The sequence below is a fragment of the Elephas maximus genome, chromosome 12, assembly GCF_024166365.1.
Source record: "Elephas maximus indicus isolate mEleMax1 chromosome 12, mEleMax1 primary haplotype, whole genome shotgun sequence".
Taxonomy (NCBI): Eukaryota; Metazoa; Chordata; class Mammalia; order Proboscidea; family Elephantidae; genus Elephas; species Elephas maximus.
Window position 1 is genome coordinate 101,298,070 of NC_064830.1, and position 17,150 is coordinate 101,315,219.

Below are 17,150 nucleotides of genomic sequence, written 5' to 3' on the forward strand. Positions count from 1 at the left end.
TTATGCTTGCCAGAGGGTCAGCAAAAAAGAGGAAGACCCTCAACAAGATAGATTGACACAGTGGCTAAGACAATGGGCTCAAACATAACAACGATTGTGAGGATGGTACAGGATTGGGCAGTGTTTCATTGTGTTGTACATAGGGCCACTATGAGTTGGAACTAACTTGATAGCACCTAACAACAACATAGACTGCCAGGCCCTTCTTCTGAGGTGCCTCTGAGTAGTCTTGAACTTCCAACCTTTCAGTTAGTAGCTGAGCACCACCCAGGAATTCCTACGATGTTGTTGTGTGCTGTCAATTCAGTTCTGACTCATAGCGAACCCATGTGACAGAAGAGAACTAACCCATAGGGTTTCCGAGGCTATAATCTCTATGGGACCAGACTGACAGGTCTTTTCTCTTGCTGAGCTGCTGGTGGGTTCAAACTGCCAATCTTTTGGTTAGCAGCTGAACAATTAACCACTGTGTCACCAGGCTCCTTTAGGGACTCCTATAATACTTAGTGTTTGCAGTCCATAGAATTTATGTTCAGGAAGACAGCACCAGCCTGTGTGTCGGTCCTCATCTGTAGATGAAGCTCAATGGACACATTGTCATTGCACAATATGACATCTCTGTCATTTCCCCAATTGACTGTTTCACACTCATCACCTTACAAGGTGGTGTAGAGGTACATCATGCAAAGCAGAAGCCTTTTCTTAAGCAAAGGAATGAGAAGAGATTGTGGATGTTTGGTTGGGAAAAACTACATGGAAAAATAAACTGGGATCCCAGTAGAAGGAGACCCCAGCATGGAGAAAGGGACCATAAAGCAGTCACTCAGCTTGGAAAATTTTTTTTTTACTGAGTAATTTATTTCCTTTATTTCCTATGGAATACATTAATTGTGACTTCAGTAGGAGTAAATACATGGTACTAGTAAAGACATTTAGTAAGTTACTTTATAATAATAGAATATTCCTGGCCTTTTATTTTTTAGCCATTTTGCTTATAAGGTCTAGTTTTGTTGTGTTTCAAGTTGACCCAGAGAATCCCAAGACGTTTTGGACCCCAGAGGGACCACATGTCAGGATTTGAGGATCAAGAGGAGCGTTCTATCCTGTCTTTCAAGGCCTTTCCTAACCCCTCTACCCCTCGTTCCTATAGTTGAGCCCCTCTGGCCATCTTTCATTTTTCCTTGACAGGCCCCATGAAGTCCTATATGGCCATTAACAAGGATGAAGTAGGATTGTATGGGTGGCTCTGGAAATCCCACAGGTCCAACATAGGGCTTTTGCCTAACTGTTCTTTGCCTGGAAACTTGTCTCCCCCCTCACCGCCCCGTCCCCATTACCTAACTAACTCCCATTTACCTCCAGGTCTCAGGCTAGAGGTTGCTTCCTCAGAACTTCCTTGACCCCATCCCCAGGTCCAGTCTCACTTACTGTGTGCTGTTAGGGCACTGGGTGTCTTTTTTTCCTAACTCTCACTGTAGATTGTAATTATATTAACTCTCTGATTGATGTCTTTCTTCCCCACAAGATCCACTTGTTCCATGAGGGCAGAGACCCCATCTGTGTTTGCTCCCCATTCTGTCACCTACCTTTCGCAGTGTTTGTCCTAGGAAACACTCAGTAAATCCATGAAGGGAGGCTGTGGTGGTTAAAGTTGTGTGTCAGCTTGGCTGGGCCATGATTCTCAGTGGTCTGGCAGTTATGTAATGATGTAGACATCCTCCACGATGTGATCTGATGTGATCAGCCAGTCAGTTGTAAGAGAATTTTCCATGGGGTGTGGCCTACATCCAATGTATACGTGGATTTTCTGGCAAAGCTAACTTGCTTGCTCTGGATCCTGCATTCTGCTTGTTGTCATCTGACCTTTGGTTCTTGGGACTTGAGCCAGCAGACTGCTGTACTGCCTGCCGATCTTGGGATCCATCAGCCTCTTAGCCTCTGAGCCAGCAGCTTTCCGTCTGACCTGCCCATCTTGGGTTTGTCAGCCCCTGCACCTACGTGAGTAAGGACTAGCCTCCAACCTGATGCCTGACCCGGGGAATTGGGACTTCCCAGCCTCTACAACCACATGAGCCATTTCCTTGAGATAAATCTCACTATGTATACATATACGTTTTACTGATTTTGCTTCTCTGGAGAATGCAACTTCCACCACGCATCTACCAGTTTCTCATATTGTGCAGGCCTGCATATTGCTATGATGCTGGAAGCTATGCCACCGGTATTTCAAATACCAGCAGGGTCACCCATGATGGTCAGATTTCATAGGAACTTCCAGACTAAGACAAACTAGGAAGAAAAACCTAGAGGTCTACAACTGAAAATATTGGCTAGTTAAAAATTTATGGATAGCAGCGGAACATTGTCTGATATAGTGCCGGAAGATAAGCCCCTCAGGTTGGAAGGCACTCAAAATACGACTAGGGAAGAGCTACCTCTTCTAAGTAGAGTCTATCTTAATGACATGGATGGAGTCAAGCTTTCAGGACTTTGATTTGCTGATGTGGCACAACTCAAAATCCATTAATAATTAGAACGTGGAATGTAGAAAGTATGAATCTAGGAAAATTGGAAGTCATTAAAAATGAGTGCCGCTCCTTGGAAGCGAGGATGGTGAGATTTCATCTCACATACTTTGGACATGTCATCAGGAGGGACCAGTCCCTAGAGAAGGACATCATGCTTGGTAAGGTAGAGGGTCAGCAAAAAAGAGGAAGACCCTCAACGAGACATAGTAATGGTTGTGAGGATGGTGCAGGACCAGGCAGTGTCTCGTTGTATTGTACATAGGGTTGCTGTGAGTTGGAACTGACTTGATGGCACCAAACAACAACAAAGAACCCAGCCTAATGCAGAGGCCTTGGATGGTACAAACAGTTAACGCACTCAGCTGGTATCACAAAAGTTGGAGGTTTGAGTCTACCTGTGGGTGTCTCAGAAGAAGGGCCTGGCTATCTACTTCTGTAAAGGCAGTCATTGAAAACCCTATGGAGCACAGTTCTACTCTGAGACACATGTGGTCACCATGAGTCAGAATCAACTCAATGGTAACTGGTTGATTAAAATCCAGGAGGAGAGATGGATGGGTGGATGGATAAATGATGCAGGCGGATGAATTGAGCAGGATAGCAAAACAAGACCTATTTATTCTGCTTTTAAATGCCTACAGTGGTGTAACTCAGCTTTTCAAGTCGTCTTTATTGTAAGGAGGAAAAATGGTATTTTTTATGTTATTTTATTAAGGAGACAAAACAAAAACCCGTTCTTGTCGAGCCGATTCTGACTCATAGTGATCCTGTAAAGACAGGATCCAAAAAAAAGACCTATTCAGTGGGGAAAGATAGCAGAAAATGACAATTGTTTCTGCAGCTACTTTTTTTCTGGGAAGAACTCAGAAAATTAAAAGGAAACTCCCAGAAAGTTGTATGACAGGAAGGGCACTCCGCTGAATAAAGTGTTGGTATTTGCTTTGCTTTTTGTAATGAATTCAGAGTATCACAGTGTTGTTTTACTTTCTGCTCTATAACGAAATGTTTGACTTCAAGACATGGGCTGACTCTTCTCTGTTTTCCAGACCTCAGACTCTCAATTTAACTGCAGTCAATGAAGCTGTTCTGATAGAAAATCTGGAAATTTTTAGAAAGAATGGCTTTGACTTTCTGATCGACGAAGATGGTAGGTTATTAATTGAAGACTGTATGATTCTGTCTTTCTAGAGCTGGGAACAATCTTCGAGGTCATATAGATAAATCTCTATTTTGTAAGAGTTGAAAGAGGGTACCCCCCCAAAAGCTTTTGCTTCTGCCCTCTCTTTCAAATGTTCATTTCAATTGGTATTCCAATGAAATGCATTGTTAAAATAGACTATTTTTTAGAGCAGCTTTAGGTTTACAGAAAAATTGTGCAGAAAGTACAGAGTTCCCATGCCCCCACCCTCCCCATGAGCTCTTCTCTGTGCATTTTCTGAATAACGGATAATTCCGCAAATTTTATCCTTTTAGCTCCAGTCACTGAAAGAGTAAAGTTGATTTCCTTGCCAACTAGTAAAAACTGGACCTTCGGACCCCAAGATATCGATGAGCTGATCTTTATGCTGAGTGACTGCCCTGGGGTCATGTGCCGACCTTCCCGAGTACGGCAGATGTTCGCCTCCAGAGCCTGCCGGAAGTCTGTAAGTACAGGAGGACTCGCCTCCGCCGGGCCTGGAGGGTTCACTCAAGCTTGTAGTCTGCACAGGTTTTGGGTTCAGCTCCTGATTTGGTCAATGTTATTAAATGCTATAAAACAAAAGGCTAACCAAACCAGTTGCCTGTATTCGACTCTGACTCCTGGTGACCCCTTGTGTGTCAAAGTAGAACTGTATGCCATGGGATTTCCAAAAGGAGATCCCCAACCTTTCAGTTAGCATCCTCGTGCTTAACCACTTGCATCACCTGAGGACCCCATTAAGTGCCATAGGCTGTTGTATGTATAGAGCCACATAGCTCTCTTTCAGTGTAGCAAAATACCTCAAAACGTCTGACCCTTCACCTCTAACCCAGAATTATTGATCTTTCTTCCTTCCCTGAAGCAGTATCTATCTTTGAGCTTTCGTTTATTCTAGTAGTTGTTTATGCACAGTATTAATTTCTTGTGGCTGCTGTAATAATTACAGAAATGTATTCTCTCATAGTTCTGGAGGCCAGAAGTCTGAAATCAAGGTGTCAGCAGGATTGGTTCCTTCTGGAGGCTCCGAGGGACAGTCTGTTCCATGCCTCTCTCTTTGCTTCTGACAGTTCTAGGCATTTCCTTTTTTTATGGGCTATTTTCATTCTTCACTATCTAAAGCCTGGAAGATAATTCAATCCTTTCAAGTTACTTGCTGTCGAGTCGATTCCAATGCATGGTGACCCCACGTATGCAGAATAGAACTGTGTTCCACAGGGTTTTAGGGCTGTGACCTTTTGGACGCAAATCGCTAGACCTTTCTTCTGAGGTGCCTCTAGGTGGGTTCAAACCGCCAACCTTTTGGCTAGTAGTTGAGCTCTTTACGGTTTGCTCCACACAGGGACTCCCCAGTCCTTGGCATTCCTTGGCTTACAGAAGCATTGTTCCAGTCTCTGCCTTCTGCATGGCTGGGCTGTTGTCCCCTGTGTGTCTCTCTATCTCTCCTCCTCTTTTATAAAGACACTTCTCTTGTTGGTTTAGGACCCACTGTACTCCACCATGACATGTTAACAGATACCTCCAAAGGCCCTACTTCCCAAAAAGGTCACATGCATAGGTACCAGGGGTTAGGACCTCAACGTGACTTTTTAGGGACACCATTCAACACATAGCATGCCCATCGTTCATCTCTGAACCTTGTGGATTTTATGAACGTGGCTGCCGGACCTGATCCCACTGTACCACATGCTGCAGCATCCCCTTAGCCAACAGTGGAATCTCAGGGTGCCCCGGGCCAGGTATTGTGCAGGTGATGGCCATGCCTGGTGCTGAGCCTGATGTCACAGTAACGCACAGGAAGCGGATCTCTGTCACCTGGGCCATCGAAAACACCCTTCATGCATTCAGCAAATATCTCTTCAGCCCCTGCTGTGTGCCCCACACTGTTCTGGGTAGTAGGACAGAGGGAACAAGACAGACAGGTCCTTGCCCCTGTGGAGCTTCCATTTTAGGAGAGAAATAGGCATGAGCAAAAATAAACAATTTTAGATATCTTTAAGTGCAGTGAAGATAGGAGGGAATGGCCACTAAGAAATGGGGCGAGCAAGGAAGACGGGGGGTCAGGAGGAGACATTTGACCTGAGCCTGAAAGGCAAGTGGAACCCTCTTAAGAAAGAGCAAATGCAAAGGCCTGGGGTGCTTGAACTAAGACAGACGCTGACACAAGTGTAGTGGGTTTGAGGGAGTTTGGAGCTGGTCAAGGAAAAAGGTAGGACCAGGAGCTAGCAGTAAGGCACAACACACCATTGACTGGGGCCATGGGTGTGTGAGGGTTGGTCCTCCACAGCAGGAGGTCTTCACAAAGGGGGCCACCAGAGGGGAAGGGGACATGAAAATCCTGGTTAAGAGGAGGGGGGAGTGTCCACTGCTGATGCCCTCCTACAGCAAGGCGGGGAGTCAGGGTAGAGATCCCAAAGGGCAGCTGCGTGCTAGGGTTCTCATGACCATAGGGTTTCAGCTCACCAAGGGCTAGAGCAGATCTGGGGGCAGTTTCATGAGGTATCTAAAGCAGGCAGGCTCTAAGTGGTTAAAAACTTGTTTATTTGAACTATATTTTAAGACAGTGTAATGTGTACAAATTTGAGTTTGATGCCAGTGGTCTTTGTTTTGGGCTAACAGGCCTCAGCTTGCTATGAAAAAGTAAAGAACGTGGGGCCAAGACGCAGGCCAGCTTTGATGTTTCTATAACACTGAGTGACTGGGGAGAGAGGAGGAGACCATGGTGGTGTCCAGAGGCCACACCATAGGCCTTGATGGTCCTGGGCAGGACTTGGGGTTGGTTCTGCATGTGCTGGGAGCCACTGGAGGGTCACATCGGTGGAGAAGAGACAGAAAGGGGGGCCAAGTCTGAAATAAGGGAGGTAGGTCAGAGTAGCTGCTTTTTCACTTGGGGGTTGGTGGGGTTAGAGTTGTTGTTGATACTAGGTGCTGTCAAGTCACTCTCAACTCATAGTGACCCTGTGTACCACAGTCCGAAACACTGCCGGGTCCTGCGCCGTCCTCAGAATTGTTACGCTTGAGCCCATTCTTGCAGCCACTGCATCAGTGCATCTTGTTGAGGGTCTTCCACTATTTCACTGACTCTCTGCCAAGCATGATGTCCTTCTCCAGGAACTGATCGCTCCTGATAACGTGTCCAAAGTATGTGAGACGCAGTCTCGCCATCCTCGCTTCTAAGGAGCATTCTGGCTGTACTTTTTCCAAGACGGATTTGTTCTTTCTTTTGGCAGTCCGTAGTATATTCAATATTCTTTGCCAACACCATAATTCAAAGGCATCAATTCTTCTTCAGTCTTCCTTATTCATTGCCCAGCTTTTGCGTGGATATGAGACAATTGAAAATACCATGGCTTGGGTCAGGCACACCTTAGTCCTTAAAGTGACATCTTTGCTTTTTAACACTTTAAAGAGATCTTTTGTAGCAGATTTGCCCAGTGCAACGTGTTGTTTGATTTCTTGACTGCCGCTTCCATGAGTGTTGATTGTGGATCCAAGTAAAGTGAAATCCTTCACAGCTTCAGTCTTTTCTCCGTTTATCATGGTGTTGCTTGCTGGTCCAGTTGTGAGGATTTTTGTTCTCTTTACATTGAAGTGTAAAGCATACTGAAGGCTGTGGTCTTCGATCTTCATCAGTTAGAGCTTTCAAGTCCTTTTCACTTTCAGCAGCAAAGGTTGTGTCATCTGCACAATGCAGGTAGTTAATGAGTCTTCCTCTAATCCTGATGCCCCGTTCTTTTTCATATAGTCCAGCTTCTTGGATTATTTGCTCACCATACAGATTGAACAGGTATGTTGAAAGGATACAACCCTGACACACACCTTTCCTGACTTTAAACCACACAGTATCCCCTTGTTCTGTCCGAACGACTGCCTCTTGATCTACGCACAGGTTCCTCATGAGCACAATTAAGTGTTCCGGAGTTCTCATTCTTAGCAATGTTATCCATGATTTGTTACGATCCACACAATCGAATGCCTTTGCATAGTCAATAAAACACAGGTAAACATCCTTCTGGTATTCTCTGCTTTCAGCCAGGATCCATCTGACATCAGCAATGATATCCCTGGTTCCACGTCCTCTTCTGAATCTGGCCTGAATTTCTGGCAGTTCCCTGTTGATGTACTGCTGCAGCCGTTTTTGAATGATCTTCAGCAAAATTTTAACTTGTGTGTGATATTAATGATATTGTTCTGTAATTTCCGGATTCGGTTGGATCACCTTTCTTTGGAATAAGCATAAATACAGATCTCTTCCAGTCGGTTGGCCAGGTAGCTGTCTTCCAAATTTCTTGGCATAGATGAGTGAACACTTCCAGTGCTGTATCTGTTTGTGGAAACATCTCAGTTGGTATTCTGTCAATTCCTGGAGCTTTGTTTTTTGCCAGTGCCTTCAGCGCAGCTTGGACTTCTTCCTTCAGTACCATCCGTTCTTAATCATGTACTACCTTCCGAAATGGTTGAACGTTGACCAATCCTTTTTGGTACAATGACTGCGTGTATTCCTTTCATATTTTGATGCGTCCTGCATCATTCAGTATTTTGCCCATAGAATCTTTCACTATTGCAACTTGAGGGTTGAATTTTTTCTTCCGTTCTTTCAGCTTGAGAAATGCTGAGTGTGTTCTTCCCTTTTGGTTTTCTAACTCCAGGTCTTTGCACATGTCATTATAATACTTTGTCTTCTCAAGCTGCCCTTTGAAATCTTCAGTTCTTTTACTTCATCATTTCTTCATTCGCTTTAGCTACTCGAAGTTCAAGAGCAAATTTCAGAGTCTGTTCTGACATCCATTTTGGTCTTCTCTTTCTTGTCCTTTTAATGACCTCTTGCTTTCTTCATGTATGATGTCCTTGATGTCATTCCACAGTTCATCTGGTCTTGAGTCATTGGTGTTCAGTGCGTCAAATCTGTTCTTGACATGGTCCCTAAATCCAGGTGGGATATACTCAAGGTCGTGTTTTGGCTCTTGTGGACTTGTTCTAATTTCCTTCAACTTCAACATGAACTTGGATATGAGTAATTGATGGTCTGTTCCACAGTTGGCCTCTGATCTTGTTGACTGATGATACTGAGCTTTTCCATTGTCTCTTTCCACAGATGTAGTCAATTTGATTCCTGTGTATTCTATCTGGTGAGGTCCATGTGTATAGTTAACATTTATGTTGTTGAAAAAAGGTATTTGCAATGAATAAGTCCTTGGTCTTGCAAAAATCTGTCATGCAATCTCTGGCATCATTTCTGTCAAGGCCATATTTTCCAACTACCCATCTTCTTTGTTTCTGACTTTCGCATTCCAATCACCAGTAATTATCAATGCATCCCGATTGCATGTTCGATCAATTTCAGACTGCAGACATTGGTGAAACTCTTCAAATTCTTCAACTTTGGCCTGAGTGGTTGTTATGGAAATTTGAATAGTAGTCACTTGGGGGTGGGTGGAGTTAGAGTTGTTCCCTGTATTTGAAATCCTGTTAGACAGTCACATACAGGTGTCTGGAGATAGACAAATACTGGAGTCTGGAGCCCAGGGGAGAGTCAGAATAAACTTGTAGGCAGCATTACAGCCATGGGATTGCTTGACCTTACCCAAGGGAAGCATTTGATTAGGCAGAGAAGACCAAGGTTCAACTTCCAGCTGCAGATATCTCTGATAAAGACCCAACCTTGATCTGCAAGCCTGGGGTTTGTAGGCCAGCGTTAGAGCTTGGACTGCACAGTCCTAATAGCTGGCTTTTTAAAAAATGCTGCTTCTTAATGGGACTCCTAAGACTGTCACTCCCCACTGTGGCAGACACATCAACATCCCAAACCCCATTGCTGTTGAGTCGATGCCAACTCATAGCGACCCTATAGGACAGAACAGAGCTGCCCCATAGGGTTTCCAAGGCTGTAATCTTTACAGAAGCAGACTGCCACATCTTTTCTCCTGTGGAGAAAATGGGTTTGAACCACGAACCTTTGGTTAGCAGCTGAGCACTTTAACCACTGCACCACCAGGGCTCCTTCATCAACATCCTAGAGGCCTCTTTTGCTAGAATGTGCCTCCCTCCAGTCCCAGTCCCCCAGGCCGGGGGTGCTTGTGGCCAAGCCTGCCTATGTTTAGCATACTGGCCCTGTCTGCCTCCACAGCCTCATCTTCCACAAAACTAGGCCAGTCTCCTTCCCTCCGCATACCCTCTGTGCGTGACACTCCCTTGACCTGGCTTCTCCACCTCTGCTGTCCACATACCTGGCTCTGGCCAGTCCTCAGGCCCTCCCCACAGATGGTTACAGCCCCCTGTGTCATAACTGACCTGGTTCCCTGTGAACTGGTTCACAGTTTGTCTTCTTGCTCTGTGTCCCACCCTGGACCATACCTGCCACGTAGGGGACACTTGGTGTCCTCCGGGAAGAAAGAAGGTGACCAGTGGGGTCAGGTTCGTTCCCTCTCCCCATCTGCCCTTGTTTCTCAGGGTCTCAGTTTCCCTACACTTGCTCTGCGGTCAGCTCATCTCCATGTGTGTCTGTCAGATAGTGAGACAGTGAGGGGTGGGCACGGACTGCTCATCTCAATGTGTGTCTGTCAGACACACAGGGAGTGGAGGGTGGGCAGGGAGTGATGGATGAGGAGTGCTGTTTCACTGAGATGAGATGGGACAGGTGAATCAGAAGAAGTGAGACAGGCAGGTGCCTGGGGAAGAGTGTTCAGGCCCAGGGACAGGCCAATGCCAGCATCCTGTGGCAGGCGCCTGCTTTCTCACCCAGCACAGAGGGGACAGGCCAGCGTGGCTGGAGTGGAGGTGAAGGGACCCAGCCTGCAGCTGCTGGCAAAGGCTGGGGGCCAAGCCATGCCGGACTTGTGCTTTTATTTGGGTGAGAGGGGAGAGGCACAGAGAACAGCAAGATGACCTGACACACCTTTTGAAAGAACTGCTGGCTGCTGAGTGGAAAACAGATTGTTGGGTCCAGGAGGAAGCAGGAAGACATCGACAAGGAAGGCTGGGAAGGAGGGCAGTGAAGACATCAGGCTTGGTTAAGTAGAGGGTCAGTGAAAAAGAGGAAGACGCTCAATGAGATGTATTGACACAGCGGCTGCAACAGTGGGCTGAAGCGTAACAAGGATTGTGAGGATGGCGCAGGACTGGGCAGTTTTTGTTCTATCGTACGTGGGGTCGCTATGAGTCAGAGCTGAGTCAGTAGCACCTAACAACAACAGCAAGTTCCCAGGCGATGCTAATCTTGCTGGCTAGGGACCAATTCTGAGAGCCACTAATAGAGCGGTGGCTCTCAGAATTTATTATACATAAGAGTCCCCTGGGGATCTTGTTAAACTGTAGATCCTGTGTATCTGGGGTGGAAGTGCAAATTCTCAGCAAAGGGTTTGAATTGGAAGGAATTTAAACCTTTGTGTCTCTTGCTCAGGTGATGATTGGAACAGCTCTTAACACAAGTGAGATGAAGAAGCTCATCACTCACATGGGCGAGATGGACCATCCCTGGAACTGCCCCCATGGGAGACCAACCATGAGACACATTGCCAATTTGGATGTCGTTTCCCAAAACTAATCACCGTTCTTATTTTACAGAATTACAGATTGTGTTGCAGAGTCTTTGCTTTTGAAAGGCAGTGTTTTAATTAACAAACCTTACCTGGGGTATTGCTTGCAACAGTTTTTTGTTACACGGTAAAGAACACGTTATAAAATAAGGACCATGGAAGCTCCCCAGGCCTCTGCTCCGGTCTGATGTAGTTTAGTCTCAACTTTCAGCCTTTTATAATGATTAAATTCCTGTTGTTTTAATTTCATGGATTTAAAATTATAGTCCTTTTGGGTTCATGGTTCTCAACCGTGATGCGCGTGAAATTTTAAAAATAATGTAAAAACACAAAGGGGCTACTGGCCCACTGGAAGAAAAAGACTGAGTGGGACCCAGGTAACTATTCGTAAATGTTCCCCAGTGCAGCCAGGATGGCAAAGCCCCGTTCTAGGCAGGGGGAAATAAAAGATTTTGAATGTTACTCTAACTTCCATGCTGTGATTTGGTTTCCTCGTGTGTAACCTTTGCTTTTGTGTCTGTGTGCTTTCGACTCCAACTCATACAGACCCCATGTGACAGAGTAGAATTGCCCCATAGGGTTTCCTAGGCTGAAATCCTTACAGGAGCAGTTGCCAGGTCTTTTCTCCCTCGGAGCCATTGGTGGGTTCTGGGTTCAAACACTGTCCACCTTTCGACCTTTCGGTTGGCAGCCAAGTGCTTAACCGTTTCACCACAAGGGCTCCTTGTGTGACCTTGGGTTGTTCTAATCACTGGCCTTGAGCGATACCGGGCATACAATCCCTGTAGTCTTGGTAAACAGTTTTTTATGGAGTCGTGTCACATTTGAACTCTGCCAAAAATGGACAAGTGCTGTCTGTGGAGTCCAAAAAGCAATTGGAGTACAGTGAGGACACATGTGGGCCCCCAGCCCTCACCTCACCCCAGACCACGGGTCTCCTAAGGAAGGGGCTTGCATCCCTAAACTTAAAGTTCCTTCGATGTAACGACGAGTAATTATTGCCACTTACTACACCAGGCTCTATGCTGGTGAGCCATCTGCATGTCTCCTTTAATAAGCACAGGAACCCAGCACGTTAGGCAGAACAATAATCCCCGCAAAGATGGCCGCGTCCTAATCCCCGGCTGCTGTGAGGATTTTGTGTCACTTGGCAAACGGGGTTCTGCAGGTGTGATTAAGGAGCTTGAGACTGGAGAGTGGGCTCGGTTACCCAGGTGGGCCCTGTCCCCCAGGTGGGCCCTGTCCAATCACACCAGTTCTTAACAGTGGAGACCCTTTGGCAGCTGGGCCAGGGAGACTTTGAAGATGGAGGAAGGGCCGCCAGCCCCGGAATACAGGGCCCCCTAGAAGCTGGGAGAGGCAAGGAAGCTCCACGGGGAACCGTCCGGTCGGACTTCTGACATAGCTGCACGGTAATGAATTGGTGTTGCTGTGAGCCACCAAGGTTGTGATAATTGTTAGGGCAGCAGTGGAAAACCAATGCGTGAATTATTCCCGTTTCACGGTGAAGAAACAGGCTAGGAGGCTACCCCGCAATTAGCCGAACTGGGAGTATCCTGGTCAAGTGCATCCAACTCCAGAGCCCAGCTCTTTCCACTCTGCCTTCTGGGCCAGGACAAGATAACTGATTTTTCGGCTGAGTTTTGGACCCGCCAAGACCAGGCGCAGCGGCCCCTTTAAAGGCATGAGGTGGGCGGAGCCAGGGCGGTCCCTTTAAGAGCGCGGGGCGGGAAGGGTGGGTCCAAAACCAGAACGAGGTCCATTCCTGCTCAAGTTGATTCTGAGCGACCCAATGAGACACAGTGGAACTGCCCCATAGGATTGCCAAGGGTGTAATCTGTGTGAATGCCTGGTTAAGCAGAGGGTCAGCAAAAAGGAAGATCCTCGACCAGATGGGTTGACACGGTGGCTGCAACCGTGGGCTCAAACAGCAGTGATGGTGAGGACAGCGCAGAACCGGGCAGTATTTTCCTTCTGTTGCTCCCGGAGTCGCTGTGAGTTGAAACCCCCTCACAGCACGCAGCAACAACAATGTTTAGGGAAGCGGCTGCAGCATCTTCTCTCTTGCAGAGCTGCTGGTGGGTTCCAACCACTGACCTTTTGGTTAGCAGCTGAGCGCTTAACCGCTGCACCAGCAGGGCTCCTTGAGGAGTGGGCCAAAATAAGATAGAAGCCCTTTGCCATGGAGTTAATCCCAACTCAGCGTAGAACTGCCCCGTAGGGTTTCCAAGGAGCAGTTGGTGGGTTAGAACTGCTGACCTTTTTGGTTATTAGCCAAACTCTTGAACACAGCACCACCAGGGCCCTGAGGGGCGGGCAGCGGCCCCCAAAAGAGCGCCGGATGGGCGGAATGGGGGGGTGGTCCCTTTAATAGCATGGAGTGGGTGGGGCCAGCGCCGGTCTCTAAGAGCGCGGGATGGGCGGGCGGAGAGGGAGGCTGCCCCTTTAAGAGAGCAGGCTAGGTGGTAGGTGGCCGCCTCTTTGAGCCGGTGTTTGGCGCGCCTGTGGCGGCCCCTGTGGGCGGCAAGGCTAGCGGCGCTGTGAAGGGTGCCGGAGGGGTGGGGTGCGGCCTTCCCTTTAAAAGCACATTGGGGCGTGACCGTTGATAGTTTCCCTAAGAGCGCGGAAATTCGGGATGGGGGTCTGGTAGGGAGGGCTACGGCCCCTTTAAGAGCACCGCGTGGGCGGTGGTGGGCAGCCGCGGTTGCCTGGAGACCGGACGCGGGCCGGCCCTGCCCCCTTGCCCAGGCCTTCCTGAGCCTCTGGGTCCAGGGCAGGTGAGTGAGGGGCCCAGCGCCCTGGGCCGGTGGTTCCTTCTCTGCGGGTACCGGACATTACCAGACGGACCCAGCCTTCTCGAACCTGAGCATGTGTGTGACTGTGTGACAGGCAAGGAGGGCCTTCGAAAGGGGAGGACAGTGCGGGGAGCCCATTTGTGCTACCGGCTGCTTACAACCAATGTAGTCATTGTAATTACAAGATCTCGAGCCAGGGAGAAGGGCAAAAAGACAAAAACTGATAGGACACACGCAATAAGACACGAAATCCGCCTTGTTTGTAGTTTAAGTTTCGCTGATAGAGGACCAGAAAATAAAGTCCTAACCGAGTTGGACGTGAGGGCAGGTTGTCCTGGATCAGTGCTCGGGGCAGGTCTGGAAAGAGCCCTGGGGCTTTGGAGCCCTGCCCTCAGCAGTGTGTCCTTGGACAAATTGTTCCCGTTTCTTGCCTGGCATGTGAGAGGCATTCGATAAATGGTAGTACTGTTTCAAAGAGTGGGCAGCCAGTGATTTCAAGTTAAAAAACAGGGACGTGACATAAAATGATCACCTCATTTATGGAGCCCTGGCCGTGCATCCTGTCCTGTACTTTTGGGATTTTCTGTGCATCACCTCATTTAATCCTTATATGGGGAAAAGGTCCTATTATTACCCCTATTTGATATCTGAGGCAGAACAAGATTAAGTAGCTTACTCAAGGGTACAGGCTGGTAAGTGGCAGCACAGGGGCCTGAGCCCTGCTCTTAAACACTTCGCTGTGCAGACATAGTAAGAGAAGGGCTTGGGAGGTATGAATTGGCAGCACACAGGACTCAGAAGGTCCCTGGGTGGTGCAGTTTGTGCTTAGTTGGCGGTTGGAACCCACCCGGCAGCACCACAGAAGAAAGGCCTCGCAATCTGCTACTGTAAAGATTACAGCAAGAGAACCCTATGGGATAGTCCTACTCTGCAAATTGGGGTCGCCTTGAGTCAGAAGCGACTCTGCTGCAATGGGTACAGGCAGGACCTTAGAGGTTAAGTAGCCGTTTTTCATTTGTAGGGTCATCGTTCTCACCAGAACACTATTTGAAAAGAAATAATGTTAGATAGCTGTTTCCAATTTAAAAAAATAGTTGTTGTTAGCTGCTGTTGAGTTGGCCCCTGACTCATGGCAACCCATACACAATGTGACAAAATGCTGCCTGGTCCTGCAACTCCCCCTTCCCATGATCGGTTGTGGATCAGTCTGCTGTGATCCAGAGGGCTTTCACGGGCTGATTTTTTGGAAGTAGATGGCCAGGCCTTTCTTTCTAGTCCATTTTAGTCTGGAAGTTCCACTGAGACCTGTTCAGCATCATAGCACTCGTAAGCCTCCACGGACAGACAGGTGGTCAATATGCATGAGGTGCGTTGATGGAAAAAAAAAAATAGGAACAAAGCAATATGAAAATTCTATTTTTATAAACTGGTGATACTTGTAATTTTTCAGGTTTTTGGAAGAGAATAATGACATTGTATTGTAAATCTAAAGAGTTAATAAAAGAAAACACCAAGTATTTAGAGGTAATTTTTATTTTTCAGATAAAACTCATCAATGCTTTGAAACAAACTGCTCTAGACCAAAGGGATTGTTTGACACATAAATATATGTGTAAACTTTAAGTCTCCTGAAGGCAATGGTGAAAGAAAAGAAAAAAGCAGATAAAAAAGGAGACAAGTCAGCCCGCTCCCCGTCATCTATCAGTGATTATCCAGAGTCTTCCAAACAAGATGGCAGCGCCGTACCTCAAGAAATGTCCCCAAGTGGCGCCTCACAATTGGAAAAACAGCCCAGTGAAACAGGACCCAAAATAGAGTCAAAAAAGGAAAATCAGCAGCATGAAGACACCACTCAATATGAAGAGCCCGTTCTGACCAAACTCATAGTGGAAAGGTGATTTTAATGCCTATACTAACGTTTAATGTTCTGAGTCGGTCATTTTTAGAAATTTTACGTTTCTTCAAGCATAGGAATCGTCATGTGTAAATTTTTTTTTGCCATCAAGTTGACTCTGACTCGTGGCAACTTTGTGTGTGTGTGTGTCCGAGTAGAACTGTGCTCCATAGATTGCCAGGCCTTTCTTCTGAGTGAGGTTCTACTCGGACACACACGTGGTCACCATGAGTCAGAGTTCGCTCCACGGGCACTGATTTTTTTGTTCTTGATCTCTCCTTTCCCCATTAGTAAGCCCTGCTGATTCTGTGTCTAGAATGTGTCTTAACTTTCCATTTCTCTTCCCTTCCACTTCCCCACCCACTACTTCTCTGCCACCATGAGCTCTAGGTGCAACTGCGGTAGCTTCCTCACTTGGCTCCTCACAGCAGCTGGCATGATATTTTTAACACCTAAATCTGCTCTTGTCCGACTTGCTTCTGAAAACCCTCTGCTGAGCCCTCAGAGAGCTTTGGGTTTTATTCCAAGTCTTTCTCACAGCCCACGAAGCCCACCCTATCTGGCTTCTGCCTTCTTTCCTCTCTCTCCTTCGCCCCGCATTCCATGTGCTCCAGCTGTACTGCTGTCCTTCCTGTTTGCTGAGGTTGGGATGCCAGGCTCTTCCCTGCCTCAGGGACTTTGCACTTGCCATTCTTCTGCCTGGGATCCTCTTCCTAGGGTCCTTCTCATGGCTGTTTCGTATCCTTCTGGTCTGACTGTATATAGTAGCCACTTCCTCATTACACGCAGTCCCATTACCTAATTGTCTTTCACAGAAACCGAACACAATCTGGAATTAAGTTGGTCATTTGCTCCCTTGTTTATTGTCTGTCTCCTCTTCTTGGACTGGAAGCTCCTGAGGGCAGGGACGTTCCAAGCTTGTCCACAGCTGTGTCCCTAGTACTTAGAGGAGGATGAGCCCTTAGTGGCTTTGGGAGATGTTTGTTGAGTGAATGAATGAGTGAGAGATATTACTTGTAACCCCGTCAGTGATGCTAATTCTATGTTTTTAACCCTTCGTCAGTGAGGTTCACTGGCATCATTCATGAGTTTGAGCTTTCTCTCTTCATAGCTACGAAGGGGAGAAAGTCCGTGGGCTGTATGAGGGTGAAGGCTTCGCAGTCTTTCAGGGAGGTGGTGTGTACCACGTGAGTTTTGTATTTTGGGAACTGGTAAGGTGGG

The 17,150-nt window shown here is 47.2% G+C and overlaps 2 protein-coding genes across 10 annotated transcripts in view; both read left to right on the forward strand.

The window, feature by feature from the left end:
* The window catches only part of PMS2 (PMS1 homolog 2, mismatch repair system component), a 47,215-nt gene extending 34,857 nt beyond the window's left edge, over positions 1 to 12,358 (forward strand). Inside the window, exons 13-15 of the mRNA XM_049902820.1 lie at positions 3,575 to 3,675; positions 4,002 to 4,171; positions 11,105 to 12,358. Of these exons, the coding sequence (XP_049758777.1) occupies positions 3,575 to 3,675; positions 4,002 to 4,171; positions 11,105 to 11,248 (415 nt within the window). The 3' untranslated portion in view covers positions 11,249 to 12,358. The remainder of the gene's footprint in view (positions 1 to 3,574; positions 3,676 to 4,001; positions 4,172 to 11,104) is intronic.
* Positions 12,359 to 13,040: 682 nt separating this feature from the next.
* The window catches only part of RSPH10B (radial spoke head 10 homolog B), an 88,708-nt gene continuing 84,598 nt past the window's right edge, over positions 13,041 to 17,150 (forward strand). For 4 of the 9 annotated variants that reach the window (XM_049902831.1, XM_049902835.1, XM_049902836.1 and 1 more), the window contains exons 1-3: positions 13,744 to 14,110; positions 15,578 to 15,929; positions 17,041 to 17,116. In XM_049902831.1, the coding sequence (XP_049758788.1) occupies positions 15,673 to 15,929; positions 17,041 to 17,116 (333 nt within the window). In that variant the 5' untranslated portion in view covers positions 13,744 to 14,110; positions 15,578 to 15,672. Of the gene's footprint in view, positions 13,235 to 13,743; positions 14,111 to 15,577; positions 15,930 to 17,040; positions 17,117 to 17,150 lie in introns of those variants that run through there. The other 5 variants (XM_049902832.1, XM_049902834.1, XM_049902833.1 and 2 more) reach the window with 5 other exon arrangements.